Raw genomic sequence first — 23389 nt, 5'->3', positions numbered from 1 at the left:
CAGAACTAGAGGGCATAGGTTTAGGGTGAGAGGGAAAAGATATAAGAGAGAGCTAAGGGACAGCTTTTTTCATGCAGAAGGTGGTTTGTGTGAGTGTGGATGGATTGGGCTGCCAGAGGAAGTGACCATCCAAATGCCTTTTAAACGTTGTAATTGTACCAGTCTCCACCACTTCCTCCGACAGCTCATTCCATAAACAGATAATCCTCTGCATGAAAATGTTGCCCCTTGGGTCTCTTTTGTATCTCTCCCCATTCACCCTAAAAGTTTGCCCTCTAGTTCTGGACACTCCCACCCTAGGGAAAAGACCTTGCCTTATTTACCCTATCCATGCCCCTCATGATTTTATAAACTTCTCTAAGGTCACCCCTCAGCCTCCGACCCTCCAGGGAAAACAGCCCCAGCCTATTCAACATCTCCCTATAGCTCAAATCCTCCAAACCTGGCAACATCCTTGTAAATCTTTTCTGAACACTTTCATGTTTCATAACATCCTTCCGATATGAAGAAGACCAGAATTGCATGCAATATTCCAACAGTGGCCTGGCCAATATCCTGTACAACCGCAACATGACCTCCCAACTCCTACACTCGGTACTCTGACCAAGAAAGGAAAGCATACCAAATGCCTTCTTCACTATCCTATCTACCTGCGACTCCACTTTCAAGGAGCTATGAACCTGCACTCCAAGATCTCTTTGTTCCCTCGGACCTTATACACTTAATAGTAAGTCCTAATAAGATTTGCTTTCCTAAAATGCAGCACCTCATTTATCTAGATTAAACTCCATCTGCCGCTCTTCCGCCCTTTGGCCCATCTGATTAAGATCCCATTGTAATCTGAGATAACTTTCTTCACCATCCACTACACCTCCAATTTTGGTGTCACCTGCAAACTTACTAACCATATCTCTTAAGCTCACGTCCAAATTATTTATATAAATGATGAAAAGTAGTGGATCCAGCAACGATCCTTGTGGCACTCCACTGGTCACAAGCCTCCAGTCGGAAAAACTACCCTCCACCACTTCCCTCTGTCTTCTACCTTCAAGCCAGTTCTGTATCCAAATGGCTAGTTCTCCCTGTATTGCATGAGATAAAGAAAGAACAAAGAAAATTTACAGCCCAGGAACAGGCCCTTCGGCCCTCCAAGCCTGAGCCGATCCAAATGTACTGTCTAAACCTGTCGGTCAATTCCTAAGCATCTGTATCCCTCTGTTCCCCAACTACTCATACGTTTATCCAAACGCATCTTAAATGAATCTACCGTGCCTGTCTCTACCACCTCTGGTTAGGTGAATTGGCCATGCTAAATTGCCAGTAGTGTTAGGGGAAGGGGTAAATGTAGGGGAATGGGGTCTGGGTGGATTGCACTTCAGCGGGTCGGTGTGGACTTGTTGGGCCGAAGGGCCTGTTTCCACACTGTAAGTAATCTAATAATCTCTGCTGGCAACGCATTCCAAACGCCCACCACCCTCTGTGTGAAGTACTTGCTGCGTGTATCCCCCTTAAACTTTCCACCTTTCACCTTGAAAGCGTGACCTCTCATTATTGAATCCTTCACCCTGGGAAAAAGCTTGTCTCTAACCACCCTGTCTATACCCTTCATGATTTTGTAAACCTCAATCAGGTCCCCCCTCAATCTCCTTTTTCCTAATGAAAATAAACCTAACCTACTCAACCTCTCTTCATAGCTAGCACCTTCCATACCAGGCAACATCCTCGTAAACCTTCTCTGCACCCTCTCCAAAGTCTCCACATCCTTTTGGTGATGTGGTGACCAGAACTATACACAGTATTCTAAATGCATCAGAACCAATGTCTTGTACAATTTTAACATGACTTGCCAGCTCTTATACTCAATACCCTGTCCGATGAAGACAAGCATACTGTATGCCTACTTGACCACTCTATCCACCTGTGCAGCAACCTTCAGGGTACAATGGACCTGCACTCCCAGATCTCTCTGCCCACCAACTTTTCCCAAGGCTCTTCTGTTCATTATATAATTCGCTCTAGAATTAGACTTGCCTAAATGCATCACCTCACATTTGTCTGGATTGAAATCCATCTGCCACTTTTCTGCCCAACTCTCCAGTCTATCTATATCCTCCTGTATTTTCTGACAGTCCCTTATGATTTCTGCTACTCCACCAATCTTCGTGTCATTAATGTTCCAGGATACAAATGGTACAGGAAGGATAGAAATGGAGGCAAGAGAGGAGGGGGAGTGGCATTTTTGATAAGGGATAGCATTACAGCTGTGCTGAGGGAGGATATTCCCCGAAATACATCCAGGGAAGTTATTTGGGTGGAACTGAGAAATAAGAAAGGGATGATCACCTTATTGGGATTGTATTATAGACCCCCCAATAGTCAGAGGGAAATTGAGAAACAAAGTTGTAAGGAGATCTCCGCTATCTGTAAGAATAATAGGATAGTTATGGTAGGGGATTTTAACTTTCCAAACATCGACTGGGGCTGCCATAGTGTTAAAGGTTTACATGGAGAGGAATTTAAGTGTGTACAAGACAATTTTCTGATTCAGTATGTGGATGTACCTACTAGAGAAGGTGCAAAACCTGACCTACTCTTGGGAAATAAGGCAGGGCAGGTGACTGAGGTGTCAGTGGGGGTGCACTTTGGGGCCAGCGACCATAATTCTATGAGTTTTAAAATAGTGATGGAAAAGGATAGACCAGATCTAAAAGTTGAAGTTCTAAATTGCAGAAGGGCCAATTTTGACGGTATTAGGTAAAAACTTTCGAAAGCTGATTGCGGGGGAGATGTTTGCATGTAAAGGGACAGCTGGAAAATGGGAAGCCTTCAGAAATGAGATAACGAGAATCCAGAAAATGTATATTCCTGTCAGGGTGAAAGGGAAGGCTGGTACGTATAGGGAATGCTGGATGACTAAAGAAATTGAGGGTTTGGTTAAAAAGAAGGAAGCATATATAAGGTATAGACAGGATAGATCGGGTGAATCCTTAGAGTATAAAGGCAGTAGGAATATACTTAAGAGAGAAATCAGGAGGGCAAAAATGGGACATGAGATAGTTTTGGCAAATAGAATTAAGCAGAATCCAAAGAGTTTTTACAAATGCATTAAGGACAAAAGGGTAACTAGGGAGAGATACTAAATGAATATTTTGCATCGGTATTTACTGTGGAAAAGGATATGGAAGATATGGACTGGAGGGAAATAGATGGTGACATCTTGAAAAATGTCCAGATTACAGAGGAGGAAGTGCTGGATGTCTTGAAATGGGTAAAGGTGGATAAATCCCCAGCATCTGATCAGGTGTACCCGAGAACTCTGTGGGAAGCTAGAGAAGTGATTGCTGGGCCTCTTGCTGAGATATTTGTATCATCGATAGTCACAGGTGAGGTGCCGGAAGACTGGAGGTTGGCAAACATGGTGCCACTGTTTAAGAAGGGCGGTAAAGACAAGCCAGGGAACTATAGACCGGTGAGCCTGACCTCGGTGGTGAGCAAGTTGTTGGAGGGAATCCTGAGGGACAGGAAGTACATGTATTTGAAAAGGCAAGGACTGATTAGGGATAGTCAACATGTCTCAACTTGATTGAGTTTTTTGAAGAACTAAGAAAGAGAATTGATGACGGCAGAGCAGTAAATGTGATCTACATGGACTTCAGTAAGGCACTCGACAAGGTTCCCCATGGGAGACTGATTAGCAAGGTTAGATCCCATGGAATACAGGGAGAACTAGCATTTGGATACAGAACTGGCTCAAAGGTAGAAGTCAGAGGGTGATGGTGGATGGTTGTTTTTCAGAATGGAGGCCTGTGACCAGTGGAGTGCCACAAGGATCGGTGCTGGGCCCTCTACTTTTTGTCATTTACATAAATGATTTCGATGTGAGCATAAGAGGTACAGTTAGTAAGTTGGCAGATGGTACCAAAATTGGAGGTGTAGTGGACAGCGAAGAGGGTTACCTCAGATTACAACAGGATCTGGACCAGATGGGCCAATGGGCTGAGAAGTGGAAGATGGAGTTTAATTCAAAGAATGCGAAGTGCTGCATTTTGGGAAAGCAAACCTTAGTAGGACTTATACACTTAATGGTAAGGTCCTAGGGAGTGTTGCTGAACAAAGAGACCTTGGAGTGCAGGTTCATAGCTCCTTGAATGTGGAGTCGCAGGTAGATAGGATAGTGAAGAAGGCGTTTGGTATGCTTTCCTTTATTGGTCAGAGTATTGAGTACAGGAGTTGGGAGGTTATGTTGCGGCTGTACAGGACATTGGTTAGACCACTGTTGGAATATTGTGTGCAATTCTGGTCTCCTTCCTATTGGAAAGATGTTGTGAAACTTGAAAGGGTTCAGAGAAGATTTACAAGGATGTTGCCAGGCTTGGAGGATTTGAGCTCTCGGGAGAGGCTGAACAGGCTGGGGCTGTTTTCCCTGGAGCATCGGAGACTGAGGGGTGACCTTATAGAGGTTTACAAAATTATGAGGGGCATGGATAGGGTAAATAGGCAAAGTCTTTTCCCTGGGGTCGGGGAGTCCAGAACTAGAGCGTATAGGTTTAGGGTGAGAGGGGAAAGATATAAAAGAGACTTACGGGGGATCGTTTTCACACAGATGGTGATTCGTGTATGGAATGAGCTGCCAGAGGATGTGGTGGAGGCTGGTACAATTGCAACATTCAAGAGGCATTTGGATGGGTATATGAATAGGAAGGGTTTGGAGGGATATGGGCCAGGTGCTGGCAGGTGGGACTAGATTGGGTTGGAATATCTGGTCGGCATGGACGGGTTGGACCGAAGTGTTTGTTCCCATGCTGTACATCTCTATGACTCTATCTGCAAACTTGCTGATCATACCGACAGTGCCCTCTTCCAGATCATTTATGTATATAAACAACAGTGACCCCAGGATTGATCCCTGTGGAACACCACCAGTCATCTTTCTCAATTTCGAGAAACTCCCTTCTACTACTACTCTCTGTCTCCTGTTGCTTAACCAGTTCCTTATCCACCTAGCTAGAACACCCTGCACACCATGTGACTTCACTTTCTCCATTAGTCTACCATGGGGAACTTTATCAAATGCCTTACTAAAGTCCATATATATGACATCAACTTGGTGACTTCCTCAAAGAATTCTATTAATTTGGTAAGGCACGATCTCCCCCGCACAAAACCATGTTGCCTGTCACTGATAAGCCCATTCTTTTCTAAATATAAATAGATCCTATCCCTCAGTACCTTCTCCAGCAACTTTCCCACCAGCGACGTCAGGCTCACTGGTCTGTAGTTACCTGGAATATCCCTATTATCCTTCTTGTTGAGGGGGACAACATGAGCAACCTTCCAGTCCTCCGGCACCTCACCTGTGTTTAAGGATGCCACAAAGATATCTGTCAGGGCCCCAGCTGTTTCCTCTCTCGCCTCTCTCAGCAACCTGGGTTAGATCCCATCTAGTCCTGGGGATTTGTCCACCTTAATAACCTCCAGCCTACCCAACACATCTTCCCTACTTATGTCAACGTGATCTAGACTAATCAAACTTCCACCACCTGTTCTGGCTTGTTCCCCAGTACCAGGTCCAAGATGGCCCCTTCCCTCATCAGACTCTTGACATACTGCTCTAGAAAACTGTCCTGGATGCTTCTTACAAATTCTACCCCATCCAGACCTCTGACGCTAAGTGTATCCCAGTCAATGTTGGGAAAATTAAAATCTCCCATCACCACTACCCTATTGCCTCTACATCTTTCCATAATCTGTTTACCTATTTGTTCTTCTACCTCACGCTCCCTGTCGGGAGGCCTGTAAAACAGCCCCAACAATGTAACTGCACCCTTATTTCTCAGCTCCACCCATAATGCCTCACTACCCAAGACCTCCACTGTGTCCTCCTTTAGCACAGCCGTGATACCATCCCTGACCAGCAATGCAACTCCACCCCCCACTTTTACTTCCCTCCCTGTCCTGTCTGAACTGTCTATATCCTGGAACATTTAGTTGCCAATCATTATGCCCTTCCTTCAACCAAGTCTCTGTGATTGCAATAATGTCATACTCACAGGCATCAATCCAAGCCCTAAGTTCATCTGCCTTACACACTATACTAAAGTAGATGCACTTCAAGCCACCAGTTATTTTGTGTTCATCTGGTCTCTGCCTACTCTTCCCCTTATTAATGCTATCTTCATGATTCTTACAGTCTCCAGTCCCCACCTCGCTGCCTACTTGTTTTCTCTTCTGGTTCCCAGCCCCCTGCCACATTAGTTTAAAACCTCCCCAACAGCAGCAGCAAAAACTCCGCCAAGGACTTTAGTTCCAGTCTGGTTCAGGTGTAGACCATGCAATTTGTATTGGTCCCAACATCCTCAGCACCGGTCCCAATGTCCAACAAATCTAAACCCCTCCCTCCTACACCATCCCTCAAGCCACGTGTTCATCCTGCCTATTTTTTCATTTCCACGCTGGCTACCTCGTGGTACAAGTAATAATCCCGAGATCACTACCTTTGAGGTCCTCCTCTTTAACTTCTCTCCTAGCTCCCTGAATTCTGCTTTCAGGAGCACATCTCAGTTTTTACTAATATTGTTAGTGCCTATACGCACCACGACAACTGGCTGTTCACCCTCCCCTTTTAGAATGCTCTGCAGCCGATCAGTGGCATCCCTGACCCAAGCACCTGGGAGACAACATACCATCCGGGAGTCCCGTTTTCGGCCACAAACCCACCTATCTACTCCCCTCACAACAGAATCCCCTATGACTATGGCCCTATGAGTCTTTTTCCTGCCCTTCTGAACAGCAGTGCCCACCACAGTGCCATGATCCTGGCAACTGCTGCCCTCCCCTGGTGAGCCATCTCTCCCAGCAGTATCCAAAACAGTATACCTGTTTTGGAGGGAGATGACCGCAGGGACACCTGCACTACCTTCCTACTCTTTTTCTGCCTCTTGGTCACCCATTCATTGTCTCCCTCAGCAATTCTAACCTGCGGTGTGACCAATTCACTAAACGTGCTATCCACGACCTCCTCAGCATCGCGGATGCTCCGCAGTGAGTCCATCCGCAGCTCCAGAACAGTCATGTGGTCAAACAAGAGCTGCAGCTGGACGCACTTCATGCAAGTGTAAGAGTCAGGGACGTCAGCCATGTCCCTGAGCACCCACATCAAGCAAGACACACATGCCATGGGTCTGAGGTCCCCTCCCATTGTAAGCCTTAACTTTATATCAACTAACTAAAACCAAACCATGCACTTAAATATATGAAAAGAAAGAACAAGAACAAATAAAAGCCTTACCTTACAGAGTCTTTTTCTTCTGGTTAGAGGAGGAGGGGCAGGAGGGAGATATTACACGTGTAGTATCTCTGGTTTTGCCGCTGCCCAAATACATACTAAGTCCTTGCGTATCCGGCACTCTCCTGGTCTCCATGTCACCTCCTCTGTATCTCCTGCTGCTGCTGGACAGGAAAAAGGCTGCTGGCTTCGAAGGTAAGAATTTAAACAGTTTCCTTACCTTCCCGGCACCCTCCTGGACTCCACGTCTAACCTTGCTAACCAGTCTCCCATGGGGAACCTTGTCGAACGCCTTACTGAAGTTCATACAGATCACATCTACTCCTCTGCCCTTATCAATCCTCTTTGTTACTTCTTCAAAACACTCAATCAAGTTTGTGAGACATGATTTCCCACACATGATGTCACGTTGAACTATCCCTAATCAGTCCTTGCCTTTCCAAATTCATGTAAATCCTGTCCCTCTGGATTCCCTCCAACAACTTGCCCACCACTGATGTCAGGCTCAACAATCTATAGTTCCCTGGCTTGTCCTTACCACCCTTCTCAAACAGTGGCACCACATTAGCCAACCTCCAGTCTTCCGGCACCTCACCTGTGACTATCAATGATACACATATATCAGCAACAGGCCCAGCATCACTTCCCTAGCTTCCCACAGAGTTCTAGGCTACACCTGATTAGGTCCTGGGGATTTATCCACTTTTATGCGTTTCAAGACATCTGCCACTTGTTCCTTTGTAATATGGACATTTTCAAGATGTCACCATCTATTTCCTCATATTCTATATCTTCCATGAACTTTTCCACAGTAAATACTGATGCAAAATACTCATTTAGTATCTCCCCCGTTTTCTGCGGCTCCACACAAAGGCCGCCTTGCTGATCTTTGAGGGGCTCTATTTTCTCCCTAGTTACCCTTTTGAGCTTAATGTATTTGTACAAACCCTTTGGATTTTCCTTAATTCTATATCCCAAAGCTATCTCATGTCCCATTTTTGCTCTCCTGATTTCCTCTTAATTACACTCCTACAGCCCTAGGAAGGGTTAAGATGGATATGGGCCAACTGCTGGCAAATTGGACTAGATTAGGTTAGGATATCTGGTTGGCATGGATGAGTTTGACCGAAGGGTCTGTTTCCATGCTGTACATCTTTGTGGCTTTGTATGAAAAATTAATTGAATTTACATTTGATTCAATTTACAATATCGGACCAATGAAATGGTAGGAGTAATCAAGCGTATAAAGGAGGGCATTTTGAAAATTACTCAGGGCTAACTGCCCATCCAACATAAAAAGCTCTGAAAGAAATCTCGAAGGAGGCCATTTAAAATGTTCCAAGACATTTGATAGCTAAAAATATTTGCAGCAAAAATTAAGATGATCCAGCAGGTTTCAGAAGTAAAGAGGAAGGAAGGCTGAAGGAAGAAGAGAAGAACATCTGTGTGGACTTGAAGAGAGTAAGTGCTAATTTGCCATTATTATTAATTGTTATTCAAACAGCATATTAATAGAATTGTCATCAGCTAAGGAATGGTGGTTAGTAAGGGGTGGGAGTGTTCAGTTTGTCTGTAGTTATATTAGTTTCACTGTTATGGCTAAATAAATAAATTGTTACTTTTTATTTAATCAATGGAAATCAGGGATCTTTTTCATTCACACATTTTTAACTGATTATGAGGCGAGGTAATCCTCTTTGGGTGTTTTTGTTTAAATTAGCAGATGGATTCAACTTCTGCATTGTGTTATGAAGGTGTAAGGGATACTGTACCTTTAAGAGAGTTGAAGGACTGAGAAAGTACACCGAGTACTGGAGAATTTACAATGTAACATTTGGTCTAGCAGATAGCAGTTCCTGGGTTGCAATGAGACAAAAAGAAATTCAAATTTGGCTCATCAGTTTAAATTATATCCCAACATACTAAGCTCCAAGCAAGTTTGAATTTCTTATTTTGACAATATTAAATCCAATGAAATGATCTGATGCTTTGGGGTATAAGACTGGGAAAATTGAACAGTAGGAGGAGAACTGCCAAAAGACCAACAGATATAGGCTGCTAGTAAGAACTCTCTGAGAGGTACCATCTGGAGAAGCAGTTTGCATAGGTAAAAAGATTGATACCAACCTGGAGAGGTAAATCTGCAGAGGAAGATACCAAAAGAAGATTCAACAGCTGGCTGGTTTTGAAATTTGAATTTTTCAGTAAATCATAATTGGGGGTTTTATCGGACTAGTGTTAGAGTCATAGTCCTAGAGATGTACAGCATGGAAACAGACCCTCCAGTCCAACTCTTCCATGCTGACCAGATATCCCAACCCAATCTAGTCCCACCTACCTGCACCCGGCCCATATTCATTCAAACCCTTCCTGTTCATACGCCCATCTAAATGCCTTTTAAATGTTGCAACTGTACTAGCCTCCACTGCTTCCTCTGGCAGCTCATTCCACACACGGACCACACTCTGTGTGAAACAGTTGCCCCTTAGGTCTCTTTTATATCTTTCCCCCCTCACCCTAAACCTATGCCCTCTAGTTCTGGACTCCCTGAACCCAGGGAAAAGACTTTGTCTATTTACCCTATCCATGCCCCTCATGATCTTATAAACCTCTATAAGGTCACTCCTCAGCCTCCGACGATCCAAGGAAAACAGCCCCAGCCTGTTCAGCCTCTCCCTATACCTCCAACCTTGGCAACATCCTTCTAAATCGTTTCTGAATCCTTTCAAGTTTCACAACATCTTTCCCATAGGAAGGAGACCAGAATTGTAGAGGGGAAGGTAAAAGATAGGTTATTAATTAGACTTTAAAAAAATTAAAGTTGTTAATTTTTACTTTAAATAGTGACTTTTGGGATAGTTCTTTGCCTCTCGAATTTTAACAGATTACAGCACGGGTTAAATTTCTTTTCTGTGTTGCAGGTTTAAATTAATTGGGGGGGACGTTTATCCCATATCGTAAAAATTTGTGGGATTTCATCTGAGATTTGTACTGGTTTACACAGATTTGAATAGATTTGGGGGTACAAAAAAATCCTAGCAGATATAAACAGCAGCACGGTGGCACAGTGGTTAGCACTGCTACCTCACAGCGGCAGAGACCTGGGTTCAATTCCCGCCTCAGGCAACTGTCTGTGTGGACTTTGCACACTCTCCCTGTGTCTGCGTGGGTTTCCTCCAGGTGCTCGGGTTTCCTCCCACAGTCAATAATGTGCAGGTTAGGTGAATTGGCCATGCTAAATTGCCTGTAGTGCGTTAGTCAGAGGGAAATGGGTCTGGGTGGGTTGCTATTTGGAGGGTCGGTGTGGACTTGTTGGGCCGAAGGGCCTGTTTCCACACTGTAACTTTCAGGTTAGTGTCCTCGATCTTTAAATAAAACGTAGGTGAGACAAGTTGTTTAATTTCAGTGACTTGTGGTTGGTTAAAATAAAGGTGAGAGAAATGGCACTTAAAATTGCTAAAGTCGTTCTGGGATTTGAAGATGATTCTCAAATTTGCCAAGACAGTTTAGAAGGAAAGAAAAAGGCCATAATTTCAGAATTAGCAAAGAAGTTAGATTTGAGTTTAACCAAGGACAAAAGTAAAGCTTAAATTGTAAGGGAATTACTCAAACACTGAAGTGTGTCAGGGAAACAGACAAGTGCAGTAGAGGTAGAAAAACTTAAATAACAATAAGAGGAAAATGGAGTTAGAAGATAAACAGAGAGAGAGAAAGCTCTTAGCTGAGCAAAGAGAGAGAATTTGAACTTGAGAAGTTGTGACTTAGTCAGCAACTAGGAGAAAGTGAGGACTGGAGATCAGAGCTGAAAATGTGTTGCTGGAAAAGCGCAGCAGGTCAGGCAGCATCCAAGGAGCAGGAGAATCGACGTTTCGGGCATGAGCCCTTCTTCAGGATTCCTGAAGAAGGGCTCATGCCCAAAACGTCGATTCTCCTGCTCCTTGGATGCTGCCTGACCTGCTGTGCTTTTCCAGCAACACATTTTCAGCACTTAGTCAGCAACGTCAAGTTAACAGGATGGAGATTAAAAGAGAAGGTAGTAATATATACAAATATGTCAAAATTCTGCCACATTTTAATGAGAAAGATGTTCACGCCTTCTTTATTTCATTTGAAAAACTGGTAGGCAGAGTTGGTGAGGTATTTGCCGCACTGTCAGTTGAGGGGTCAAGAGCTTATGAAGAGTTTAAGCAGAAGACTGGTTAGCAAGGTTATAGCTCATGGAATATAGGGAGAGCTAGCCAATTGGATACAGAACTGGCTCAAAGGTAGAAGACAGAGGGTGGTGGTGGAGGTTGTTTTTCAGAATGGAGGCCTGTGACCAGTGGAGTGCCACAATGATCGGTGCTGGGTCCTCTACTTTTCGTCATTTATATACATGATTCGAATGTGCGCTTAAGAGGTATAGTTAGTAAGTCTGCAGATGATACCAAAATTGGAGGTGTAATGGATAGTGAGTGAAAACTGATGAGAAATATTCATTTAGCACCTCTCTGATCTCCACAGGGTTCACACACAACTTCCCACTTCTTTGACAGGCCCTATTCCTACCCTAGTCATCCTTTTATTCCTCACATACCTATAGAAAGCTTTAGGGTCCTCCTTTATTCTACCTGTTAAAGACTGCTCATATCCTCTCTTTGCTCCTCTTAACTCTCTCTTTAAATCCTGCCCCAGGGAACCCCAGCACCACGCTGTACCGCAAAACCACGGAGAATCTCGTGATGCCACACTTCTCCAGCTTCCACTCAAAACATGTTAAATCAGATGAGGAGGAAAATGACGGGCACTTGGAAGTACTCAGGGATGCCTTCATAAGAACGGGGTACGATGCTCAACTCATTGACCGCCAGTTTCAACGTGCCACAGCGAGGAACTGTAATGACCTCCTCAGGAGACAGACACATGCTGCAACCGACAGGGTACCCTTCGTTGTCCAGTACTTCCCAGGAACCGAAAAACTACACCATGTTCTTCGTGGCCTGCAACACATTATCAATGAGGATGAGCACCTCGCCAAGACCTTCCCCACACCTCCACTGCTCGCCTTTAAACAACCACCAAACCTCAAATAGATCATTGGTCGTAGCAAGCTGCCCGGCTCTCAGGACAACTCCATACAACCCTGTCATGGTAGGCGTTGCAGGACTTGTCAGAATGTCGATACGGATACCACCATTTCATGGGGGTACATCTCCCACCATCTATGTGGCAGGTACTCCTGCAACTCAACCAACGTTGTTTATCTCATACGCTGCAGGCAAAGATGCCCTGAGGCATGATACATTGGCGATAGCAAACAGAGGCTATGGCAACGGATGAATGGACACTGCAGAACAATCAACAGACAGGAGTGTTCCCTCCCAGTCAGAGAACATTTCAGCAGTCTGGGACATTTGACCTCGAATCTTCGGGTGACCGTCCTCCAAGGCGGATTTTAGATTAGATTAGATTAGATTACTTACAGTGTGGAAACAGGCCCTTCGGCCCAACAAGTCCACACCGACCCGCCGAAGCGCAACCCACCCATACCCCTACATTTACCCCTTATTACCTAACACTAAGGGCAATTTAGCATGGCCAATTCACCTAACCTGCACATCTTTGGACTGTGGGAGGAAACCGGAGCACCCGGAGGAAACCCACGCAGACACGGGGAGAATGTGCAAACTCCACACAGTCAGTCGCCTGAGTCGGGAATTGAACCCGGGTCTCTGGCGCTGTGAGGCAGCAGTGCTAACCACTGTGCCACCGTGCCGCCCACTTCAGGACAAGCAACATCGAAAAGTGTCCGAGCAGAGGCTGATAGCCAAGTTCAGTACCCATAGGGAGGGCCTCAACTGGGACCTTGGATTCATGTCACATTACAGGTGACCACCATTGCACTATACTCACGGAGAGATGGACACACACACACTCAGACTCTCTCAAACATACATTCCCACACACACCCTCTCACAGGGTGTGAGAACCTGTTTACACTCACATACACACACTCATAACCCCAACCCCCACACACACACCCCAACATGCACACATACACATATATGTTGGTGGAGGTTGTACATTCTCCCCGTGTCTGTGTGGGTTTCCTCCTGGTGTTCCGGTTTCCTCCCACAGTCCAAATTGGCCATGCTACTGTCCTGTAATAACCTGGTGTTGTGTGGTCCTTCCTAATGATGGAGGCCAACACAAATTCACCCCAAGGCACAAGAAACATACGCAGGGGCGGCGCCAGACCGGGAGGGGCGCTGTTTGTGGACTGAGTGCGGTGGAGACGCCAGACCGGGAGGGGCGCTGTTTGTGGAGTGGGCGTAGTGGAGACGCCAAGCCGGGAGGGGCGCTGTTTGTGGAGCGGGCGTAGTGGGGACGCCAGACCGGGAGGGGCGCTGTTTGTGGAGCGGGCGTAGTGGAGACGCCAGACCGGGAGAGGTGCTGTTTGTGGAGCGGGACTGGTGGAGACGCCAAGCCGGGAGGGGCGCTGTTTGTGGAGCGGGCGTACTGGAGACGCCAAGCAGAGGAGCTGTTTGTGGAGCGGATGCGGTGCAGAAACCGAGCCGGGAGGGGCGCTGTTTGGGGAGCGGGTGCGGTGTAGACGCCAGTTCGGGTGGGAGTCTCTTGTCAATTTTGACGATCCGTTCTCGTGCTCGTAGTTGTGTAAATGACGTCACGGGGTGCGCTGCCGCCATTTTGCCGAATCGAACCCGGGGGAAGAGCCGGGCCCGAGGCCTCAGCCGCAGGCCCAGGCCATCGAGGTGTACAGCCGCGGCCTAAGCGCTCAGCCTGCTCCATCCCCGCAGTCTGAGCGATCGGCAATGTGCGATGTCAGCTCCCAATACCCTCCAGGTAAGGTTTATTTGTATTTATTTTGGGAGGGCCGGGTTGCCAGGCCCTGGCCTGGGCTGGGGGCTCGGGTAGTGGTGTTTTCCCGCCGGGTGAGGGGGGTCAGGGCAGGGCCGCAGTCTGGCTGCTGCAGTTTGATTTGGGGAAGTGGCTGGGAAGTGGTTAGATTAGATTCCCTACAGCGTGGAAACAGGCCCTTCGGCCCAACCAGTCCACACTGACCCTGTGCAGAGTAACTCCCCCGGAGCCATTCCCCTACATTTACCTCCTGACTGATACACCTGACTCTACGGGCAGTTTCTCATGGCCAGTCCACCTGGCCCGCACACCTTTTGGATTGTGAGAGGAGACCGGAGACACGGGGAGAATGTGCAAACTCCACACGGACAGGGGCCCAGGGCTGGGATGGAGCCCGGGGGCCGGGGATGGGGCCCGGGCCCGGGATGGAGCCCGGGGATGGAGCCCGGGGCCGGGGCTGGGATGGGGCCGGGGGCCGGGGATGGAGCCCGGTTTATCTTTTAAAGTCAGTTTTTCAGGTAGTGCGTTGCTTCGGAGCTCCGAGGGGGGTAATGAGCTCAGAGGCAGCTATAACTATTCGGTAATCCTCTCAGTATCGCTCGTCTACCTTGTTCTGCAAATTTTCCCAGAGATGCCGTGTTAATTTTAAAGCCCGAATGTTGAGGTGCCGCATTTCAGCGTTTTTATATTCCCACTGCATAAAACTGTTCTCTCATTCCTTTTAAATCTTTTTGCTCTCACCTTTTAAATATACCCTCTAGTTTTGAACCTCCCCAACCTTAGGGAAAAAACCGTTATTATTGACCGAGAGATTTGATGAGGATCAAAACAATGGCTGTAGTTTTCCCAACATGTAATTGATGAGAATTTCATATCATCCAGAACTGAATGTTGAACATGGTGTGATAGTGAACAGGCCAACAGAGATGTGGTTCTCCCAGCCCCACCCATTTATCTCTCCACCCTGGAGGCTTCCTGCCACTATTCCTGATGAAGGGCTTTTGCCCGAACTGTCGATTTTCCTGCACCTTGGATGCGGCCTGACCTGCTGTGCTTTTCCAGCACCACTCTAATCTAAACTTATGTGGTTTGTTAGTGTACATGTTGAACCTGATGTTACTGAATGTGTACAAGAAATGAAAGGTGATTCATGGCAAGCTTTAACCTCTTGTACACTTGGTTATGTAACTCAAGGGACAACATTCCACATCAAGTGTGGGAGAAGAGGATGGTGGAGCAATGTTGCTTTTCAGACTGAAGGCCTGTGACCATAGGTGTGCCACAAGGATTGGTGCTGGGTCCACTACTTTTTTCATTCATATAAGATGTGACCGTAGGAGGTATGATTAGTAAGTTTGCAGATGACATCAAATTGGAGGTGTAGTGGACAGTGAAGAAAATGACCTCAGAGTACAATGGGATCTTGACCAGATGGGTCAATGGGTTGTAGAATGGCAGATGGAGTTTAATTTAGATAACTGTGAAGTGCTGCATTTTGAAAAGCCAAATCAGGGTAGGACTTATACGCTTAATGGTAAGGACTTGGGGAGTGTTGCTTAACAAAGAGACCTTGGAGTGCAGGTTCATAGTTCCTTGAAAGTGGAGTCACAGGTAGATAGGATAATGAAGAAGATATTTGATATGCTTACCTTTATTGGTCAGTGCATTGAGTATTGGGGTTGGTCATATTGTGACTGTACAGGACATTGGTTCAGCCATTTTTGGAGTATTGCCTACAATTCTGGTCTAGGCGAAAATGAGGACTGCTGGAGATCAGATTCTAGATTAGAGTGGTGCTGGAAAATTACAGGTCGGGCAGGATAATCGATGTTTCGGGCAAAAGCCGTTCATCAGGAATGAGGCCAATTCTGGTCTGCCTCCTATAGGAAAGATGTTGTGAAACTTGAAAGGTGATCTCTGGCTACTGAGCTTCTGGTTAGTTTCTGTATCTTATCAAAACCATTCGTTATTTCAAATGCTTTCTGCTTCTGAGGACAGCAGTCTCCACTTTTTCAGTCTTTTCCACCTAATTCAAGTTCATCCCAAGTAACGTAATGGTATGTGTCCTCTGCACCATCTCCAAAGCCTTCTCTTCCTTTCTAAAGTGTGATGTCTGACAATAGTTAATAATAGTTTGTGGGCGGCACGGTGGCACAGTGGTTAGCACTGCTGCCTCACAGCGCCAGAGACCCTGGTTCAATTCCCGCCTCAGGCGACTGACTGTGTGGAGTTTGCACGTTCTCCCCGTGTCTACGTGGGCTTCCTCCGGGTGCTCCAGTTTCCTCCCACAGTCCAAAGATGTGGGAGGAAACTGGAGCACCCGGATGTGCAGGTCAGGTGAATTGGCCATGCTAAATTGCCCGTAGTGTTAGGTAAGGGGTTAATGTAGGGGCATGGGTGGGTTGCTCTTCGGCGGGTCGGTGTGGACTTATTGGGCCGAAGGGCCTGTTTCCACACTGTAATGTAATGTAATCTAAATCTAAATATTTTACATCCAATTTCCAGAACAACCAGCCCTCTTGATTGGCACCAAACCCATCATGTTCAACATTACTCCCTCCTCCATTAATGCAGAATGGCACCTACAAGATTAGATTAGATTAGATTACTCACAGTGTGGAAACAGGCCCTTCGGCCCAACAAGTCCACACCGACCCGCCGAAGCGCAACCCACCCATACCCCTACACTTACCCCTTAAACCTAACACTACGGGCAATTTAGCATGGTCAATTCACCTGACCAGCACATCTTTGGACTGTGGGAGGAAACCGGAGCACCCGGAGGAAACTCACGCAGACACGGGGAGAATGTGCAAACTCCACACAGTCAGTCGCCTGAGTCGGGAATTGAACCCGGGTCTCTGGCGCTGTGAGGCAGCAGTGCTAACCAATGTGCCACCGTGCCGCCCACAAGATAGAGTGCAGAAACTCACCAAAAGTTCTTAAAGCACTTTCCAAACCTGTGACCTCTATCAGCTTGAAATGCAAGGGCAGCAGATTTATGGAATACCACCACTGCAAGGACCCTTTCAAACCACTCACTATCTTGACTTGGAAATGTATTGCCAGGCAGCTAAATGTTGGAATATCAACATAATAGAAAAGAAGGGGAAGCATACAGTAGGTGTTGACATACTAGTAAGAAATATTGTGGCCACAGTAGGAAATGAACAACACTAGCAGAAAGTGAGGACTGCAGATTCGGGAGTTTGGAGTCAAGAATGTGGTGTTGGAAAAGCACAGCAGGTCAGGCAGCATAAGTTGAGCAGGAAAATCGACGTTTCGGGTAATGTTTCCTGATGAAGGGCTTTTGTCCGAAACGACGATTTTATTGCTCCTCGGATGCTGCCTGAACTGCTGTGCGTTTCCAGCACCTCTAATCCAGAATCTGGTTTCCAGCTTCTGCAGTCATTGTTTTTACCTGCAGTGCTTTTCCAGCACCGCACACTCAACGCTAGCAGAAGTATAGAAACAGAACCTATGGATTGAAATAAAAGGAAAAGTGTCAGCCACAGTTATCGGGGGAAACTGTGGACCATCTTATAGTGAAAAGAGATGGAGGGAGGTTTTTGAAAACAATTTTATGAAATGGTTAGTAGACAAAATAACATCTATATGGTCAACTTTAACCATCTCCCAAATGGAGGATGAGGTAGCAAAAGAGATTGAGTGTGTGAATTTTTTTTAATGTTTGCAGACTTTCCCATCCAGTATGTATGTAAATCTTAACTGGTTTCTTGGTATGATCCCAGCTGATAGTAACATTGGACAAAAGGGTGGCATGGTGGCACAATGGTTAGCACTGCTGCCTCACAGCACCAGAGACCTGAGTTTAATTCCTGCCTCAGGCAACATTCTGTGTGGAGTTTGCACATTCTACCCGTGTCTGCGTGGGTTTCCTCCCACAGTCCAAAAATGTGCAGGTTAGGTGAATTGGCCATGCTAAATTGCCCACAGTGTTAGGGGAAGGGGTAAATGTAGAGGAATGGGTCTGGGTGGGTTGCTGTTTGGAGGGTCGGTGTGGACTTGTTGAGCCGAAGAGGAGAAAGTGAGGAATGCAGATGCTGGAGATCAGAGCTGAAAATGTGTTGCTGGAAAAGTGCAGCAGGTCAGGCAGCATCCAAGGAACAGGAGAATCGACGTTTCGGGCATAAGCCCTTCTTCAGGAATGAGGAAAGTGTGTCCAGCAGGCTAAGATGAAAGGTAGGGAGGAGGCTCTTGGGGGAGGGGCGTTGAAGATGCGATAGGTGGAAGGATGTCACGGTGAGGGTGATAGGCCGGACTGGGGTGGGGGCTGAGACGTCAGGAAGAAGATTGCAGGTTAGGAAGGCGGTGCTGAGTTCGAGGGATTTAACTGAGACAAGGTGGGGGGAGGGGAAATGAGGAAACTGGAGAAATCTGAGTTCATCCCTTGTGGTTGGAGGGTTCCTAGGCGGAAGATGAGGCGCTCTTCCTCCAACCGTCGTGTTGCAATGGTCTGGCGATGGGGGAGTCCAAGGACCTGTATGTCCTTGGTGGAGTGGGAGGGGGAGTTGAAGTGTTGAGCCACGGGGTGGTTGGGTTGGTTGGTCCAGCACCCAGAGGTGTTCTCTGAAACGTTCCGCAAGTAGGCGGCCTGTCTCCCCAATATAGAGGAGGCCACATTGGGTGCAGCGGATGCAGTAAATGATGTGTGTGGAGGTGCAGGTGAATTTGTGGCGGATATGCAAGTGTCTTGGAGCCTTGGAGGGAAGTAAGGGGGGAGGTGTGGGCGCAAGTTTTGCATTTCTTGCGGTTGCAGGGGAAGGTGCTCGGAGTGGAGGTTGGGTTGGTGGGGGGTGTGGACCTGACGAGGGAGTCACGGAGGGAGTGGTCTTTTCGGAACGCTGATAGGGGAGGGGAGGGAAATATATCCCTGGTGGTGGGGTCCGTTTGGAGGTGGCGGAAATGCAAAACTGACACATTCACACAAAAAAACGTATAATACCCAAAAGAAGGAAAGCAACAAGCTTTAAATAAAAGTTCCAAAAAAAATTAATGTAAGCCGTACGACAGAATTTCAAGTCCTTTCCCAGCAATATCCTTTATAAATATTCAAATCCCAGCAATGTATCACATCTTTAATCACTTCTTCTGCAACTCCCATTTAAGTTTTCTTAACTGACTCTGCCCAGTTTTTCTTTTGGAACTGCTGAATCTGTTTTATAATTTCTTTCCCGTTCAGAGTCGTAGAGTCCATCTGCCACTCTTTAGCCCATTGCCCCAAATGATCTCGATAGCCATGTAATCTTAGATAACCTTCGCTGTCTGCTATACCATCAATCTTGGTGTCATCTGCCCACTTACTAACCATGCTTTTTAGATTCTCTTCTAAGTAATTAAACAACAAACAAAAGTGGACCCAGCACTGATTCCTGTGGAACACCACTGGTCACTGACCTTCAGTCCAAAAAAAAAACAACCGTCCACCATTACTGTTTCCTGCAGTTAAGCCAATTTTGTATCCAATTGGCAAGCTCACCCTAAATCCCATGTGATCTGACTACAAATTAGTCTTCCATGTGGCATCTTGTCAAAGGTTTTACGAAAGTCCAAGTAAACAAAGTCTACTGTTCCACTCTCATCAATTTTTTTGGCTACTTCCTCAATCTTAATCAAATTTGTGTGGCGCGATTTCCCTCACAAAGTCATGCTGGTCTGTCTCCTTTCAGTTCTGATAAATTTCTTCTCAGTACTGGCAACTTGAAAACTTCCAAACCAAGCTCTTGCAGCTTGGAGACTTCGCAAACTAAAGCCTATCTGCCAGGGTGACTATTCTTAACTGAAAACATCTCATCTGAACTAAAGTCAATGCTAAACCCGTGGCTGATGGTTTATTCAGCACCACAGTTATCCTGCCAGTAAAGTTGTCACAGTTCTAGAGGGGCTGCATTCACACTAGAGAGAGAGTTGATTGTTGGTAGTTTAACCTGAGGGGCACCACCTCAAGTGAGAAGTTGGATCTTCAGGATAACCTCAGCTGGTATAGGAAGTGAGCCTGTGCTGTTGGCATAATTCTGCTTTGCAGTTACTAGCGGTGTTCCGCAAGGATCTGTTTTGGGACCATTGCTGTTTGTCATTTTTATAAATGACCTGGAGGGGGGGCTAGAAGGTTGGGTGAGCAAGTTTGCGGATGATACGAAAGTCGGTGGAGTTGTTGACAGTGAGGAAGGATGTGGCAGGTTACAGCGGGATATAGATAAGCTGCAGAGCTGGGCAGAAAGGTGGCAAATGGAGTTCAATATAGGTAAGTGTGAGATGATTCCCTTTGGTAAGAGTAACAAAAAGATGGGGTACTGGGCTAATGGTCGGATACTTGGTAGTGTGGATGAGCAGAGGGATCTTGGTTTCCAAGTACACAGATCTCTGAAAGTTGCCACCCAGGTAAATAGTGCGGTGAAGAAGGCATATGGCGTACTGGCTTTTATTGGTAGAGGAATTGAGTTCCGGAGCCCTGAGGTCATGTTACAGTTGTATAAAATCCTGGTGCGGCCGCATCTGGAGTATTGTGTGCAGTTTTGGTCGCCATACTATAGGAAGGATGTGGATGCACTGGAACGGGTGCAGAGGAGGTTTACCAGGATGTTGCCTGGTATGGTAGGAAGATCGTATGAGGAAAGGCTGAGGCACTTGGGGCTGTTTTCATTGGAGAAAAGAAGGTTTAGGAGAGACTTGATAGAGGTGTACAAGATGATTAGGGGTTTAGATAGGGTTGACCATGAGAACCTTTTTCCACGTATGGAGTCAGCTATTACGAGGGGGCATAGCTTTAAATTAAGGGGTGGTAGGTATAGGACAGATGTTAGGGGTAGATTCTTTATTCAGCGAGTCGTGAGTTCATGGAATGCCCTGCCAGTAGCAGTGGTGGACTCTCCCTCTTTATGGGCATTTAAGCGGGCATTAGATAGGCATATGGAGGATAGTGGGCTAGTGTAGGTTAGGTGGGCTTGGATCGGCGCAACATCGAGGGCCAAAGGGCCTGTACTGCGCTGTATTTTTCTATGTTCTATAAGCCAGTTATCCAACCAACAGAGCTAACCAGCGCCCACATCCTGCAAGACAGTTGAGTGAATTGCATGCTTTTTGACGTCAATCTTCCAAATTATTTCTGACCATTCATCTTAAAAAGAAACCTTCATCTGCGTCTATTTTTAAAATTCATATTGCGAAGCGTTAATACATTGTATGTTACTCACAGAAATTTGTGCATTTCTGGATGTTCCACTGTAGAAAGAACTTTAAAATTGTGCTCTGATGGGATGGATATAATAGTTTCTGGGGATTTAAACTGACAGCCTTTGCAGATGACACTTACTTGAACATATATGTTGTGAATATGAAAGTAGAAATCTAGCAAGAGATGTGGTAAATGGGGAAAGCTAACAGTTGGAGATCAGTATGAGATGTGCTGTGTGGTCAAAGAGATGAGACAGAATATTTTCATGCTAAAATAAGAGGAACATGGAGCATTTAATAACAGGAACATTTGTGTGTCTAAAATATTAAGAGGATTTAACTGTTTGTTAATGATGGCTCATGGGCTATCATTACCCATCAGTAATCAGAGTTTGCTAAGTAAAACGTGTTAAAGTCCTTCCAGTATCTCCTCTTTTACATTGTTTATTCTGATGGTTTGGTTTCAGTGCCACTCCCTGAACCATGCTGCAAAATCCTCTCATGGAATTGTTAAGTCTGCCATCAAACATAGTCTGTGTAGTGTGGTAAAGTTTAATATTGATGTAGTGTAGTGAAAGTATAGTGTTGGTATAGTAGTGTTCTGATTTTCTCAGTATTGAAAATATTGGACTTGCCATTTCTTTCATGCGGACTCCTCTTATCAAAAATATTTTGAGCATTTGGATGAGATTAGGAGAATTTGACAGGATGAAGCATAGAGCTGCTTTTCATATGCTTGGTTTGTAATGTAGGGTTAGGCAGGTCCTAGGTCTTTATTGAAAATATGGCATTACCCTCTTTCATGCCTTTGTTAGATCTGACTGTCCTTGTTTCCCTTCCAAAATCTTGACCTCATTCAAACTCTGCCTTCACAAACAGCAAGTCCCATTCCCCATCACTGTTGTTCCCTCAGACAAGTCATGTCTTGATTTTGAAGTTCTTGGCCTTATTTTTAGTTGACCCCATGCTCTCACTCCCTCCTTACTTCTATATACTCCTCCAACTCTACAACCCTCTGAGATTAAATGTGCACCTCTAACTCTGTCCTCTTATTCCCAGTTTAGTTGCTTCGCAACTAGTGGTTGTGCCTTCAGTTGTTTAACTGCACAAGCCTGAAATTTACTTCCTGCATCCTTCCACCTCATTTTCCTCTTTTCACTCATTAAAACCTCTGACCAAATATTTAACCATTTGACCTAATATTGTCATGTGTGGCTCAGTGTCATGTCCATTTTATAATGCACCTGTGAAGCCTCTTGAGACATTTTCGTTCAGTAGATGTTCTTTTTATAAACTTGGATTTTTTGGTTGTTGCTGCCCACCAATACCAGTACATTGTTTGGTGCAAAACCATATAACATATTCAGATCAGTTAGGCTGCTGCAAAATTCTGTGTTGCATGGTGCAAAGTCATTCAAAAAATGGAAGTTCTCATAGCAGCTGATAAACCAGCATGGTAGGAAAGTGAGAACAGCAGATGCTGGAGATCAGAGTTGAGTGTGTGGTGCTGGAAAAGCACAGCAGATCAGATAGCATCTGAGGAGCAGGAGAATTGACATTTCGGACATAAGCCCTTCATCAGGAATGAGTGAGAATGGTGTGGATAGTGATGATGATTTGATATTTCTTCCTTTTGGGAGTGAACTATGCGTTAATATAACTTATTTTTAACTGTTTCAGAAAGCAATTGACCTTGTAACTAAAGCCACAGAAGAAGACAAGGCAAAGAACTATGAAGAGGCATTGAGGCTGTATCAGCATGCAGTGGAATACTTCCTGCATGCCATTAAATGTGAGAGTTCTCCGTGGACATTAGTGAACCAGTTGGATTACAAGCTTTTTATTTCCAAATTTTTTTTCTAACTGAATTCAAATTCACACTTGACCATTGTGGGATTTGAACTTGCATTCTCTGGATATATTTCAGGAAATGTGAGCAGAGCTGGCATGGCCAGCATTTGTATCCAACCCCAAATATTTTTTGGGAATGTCATGTGCTGCTTTCTTGAACTGCAGTTCATCTGGTGTAGGTACACCCAAAGTGTTGGTAGG

The 23389-nt window shown here is 45.7% G+C and overlaps 1 protein-coding gene across 2 annotated transcripts in view; it reads left to right on the top strand.

Annotated features, from left to right (window-relative positions):
- Positions 1 to 13970: 13970 nt before the first annotated feature.
- The window catches only part of LOC122558170 (vacuolar protein sorting-associated protein 4A), a 28770-nt gene continuing 19351 nt past the window's right edge, over positions 13971 to 23389 (top strand). Inside the window, exons 1-2 of one of the 2 annotated variants that reach the window (XM_043706458.2) lie at positions 13971 to 14128; positions 23018 to 23129. In XM_043706458.2, coding sequence (XP_043562393.1) covers positions 14105 to 14128; positions 23018 to 23129 — 136 coding nt within the window. In that variant the 5' untranslated portion in view covers positions 13971 to 14104. Of the gene's footprint in view, positions 14129 to 23011; positions 23130 to 23389 lie in introns of those variants that run through there. The other variant, XM_087995637.1, reaches the window with a different exon arrangement.

Source organism: Chiloscyllium plagiosum, unplaced genomic scaffold (assembly GCF_037043375.1).
Source record: "Chiloscyllium plagiosum isolate Xiang-an unplaced genomic scaffold, Cpla_swu_hap1 HiC_scaffold_17, whole genome shotgun sequence".
Classification (NCBI taxonomy): Eukaryota; Metazoa; Chordata; class Chondrichthyes; order Orectolobiformes; family Hemiscylliidae; genus Chiloscyllium; species Chiloscyllium plagiosum.
The sequence above is the reverse complement of the archived record's forward strand: the minus strand, read 5'-3'. Positions and strand labels throughout refer to the sequence as shown.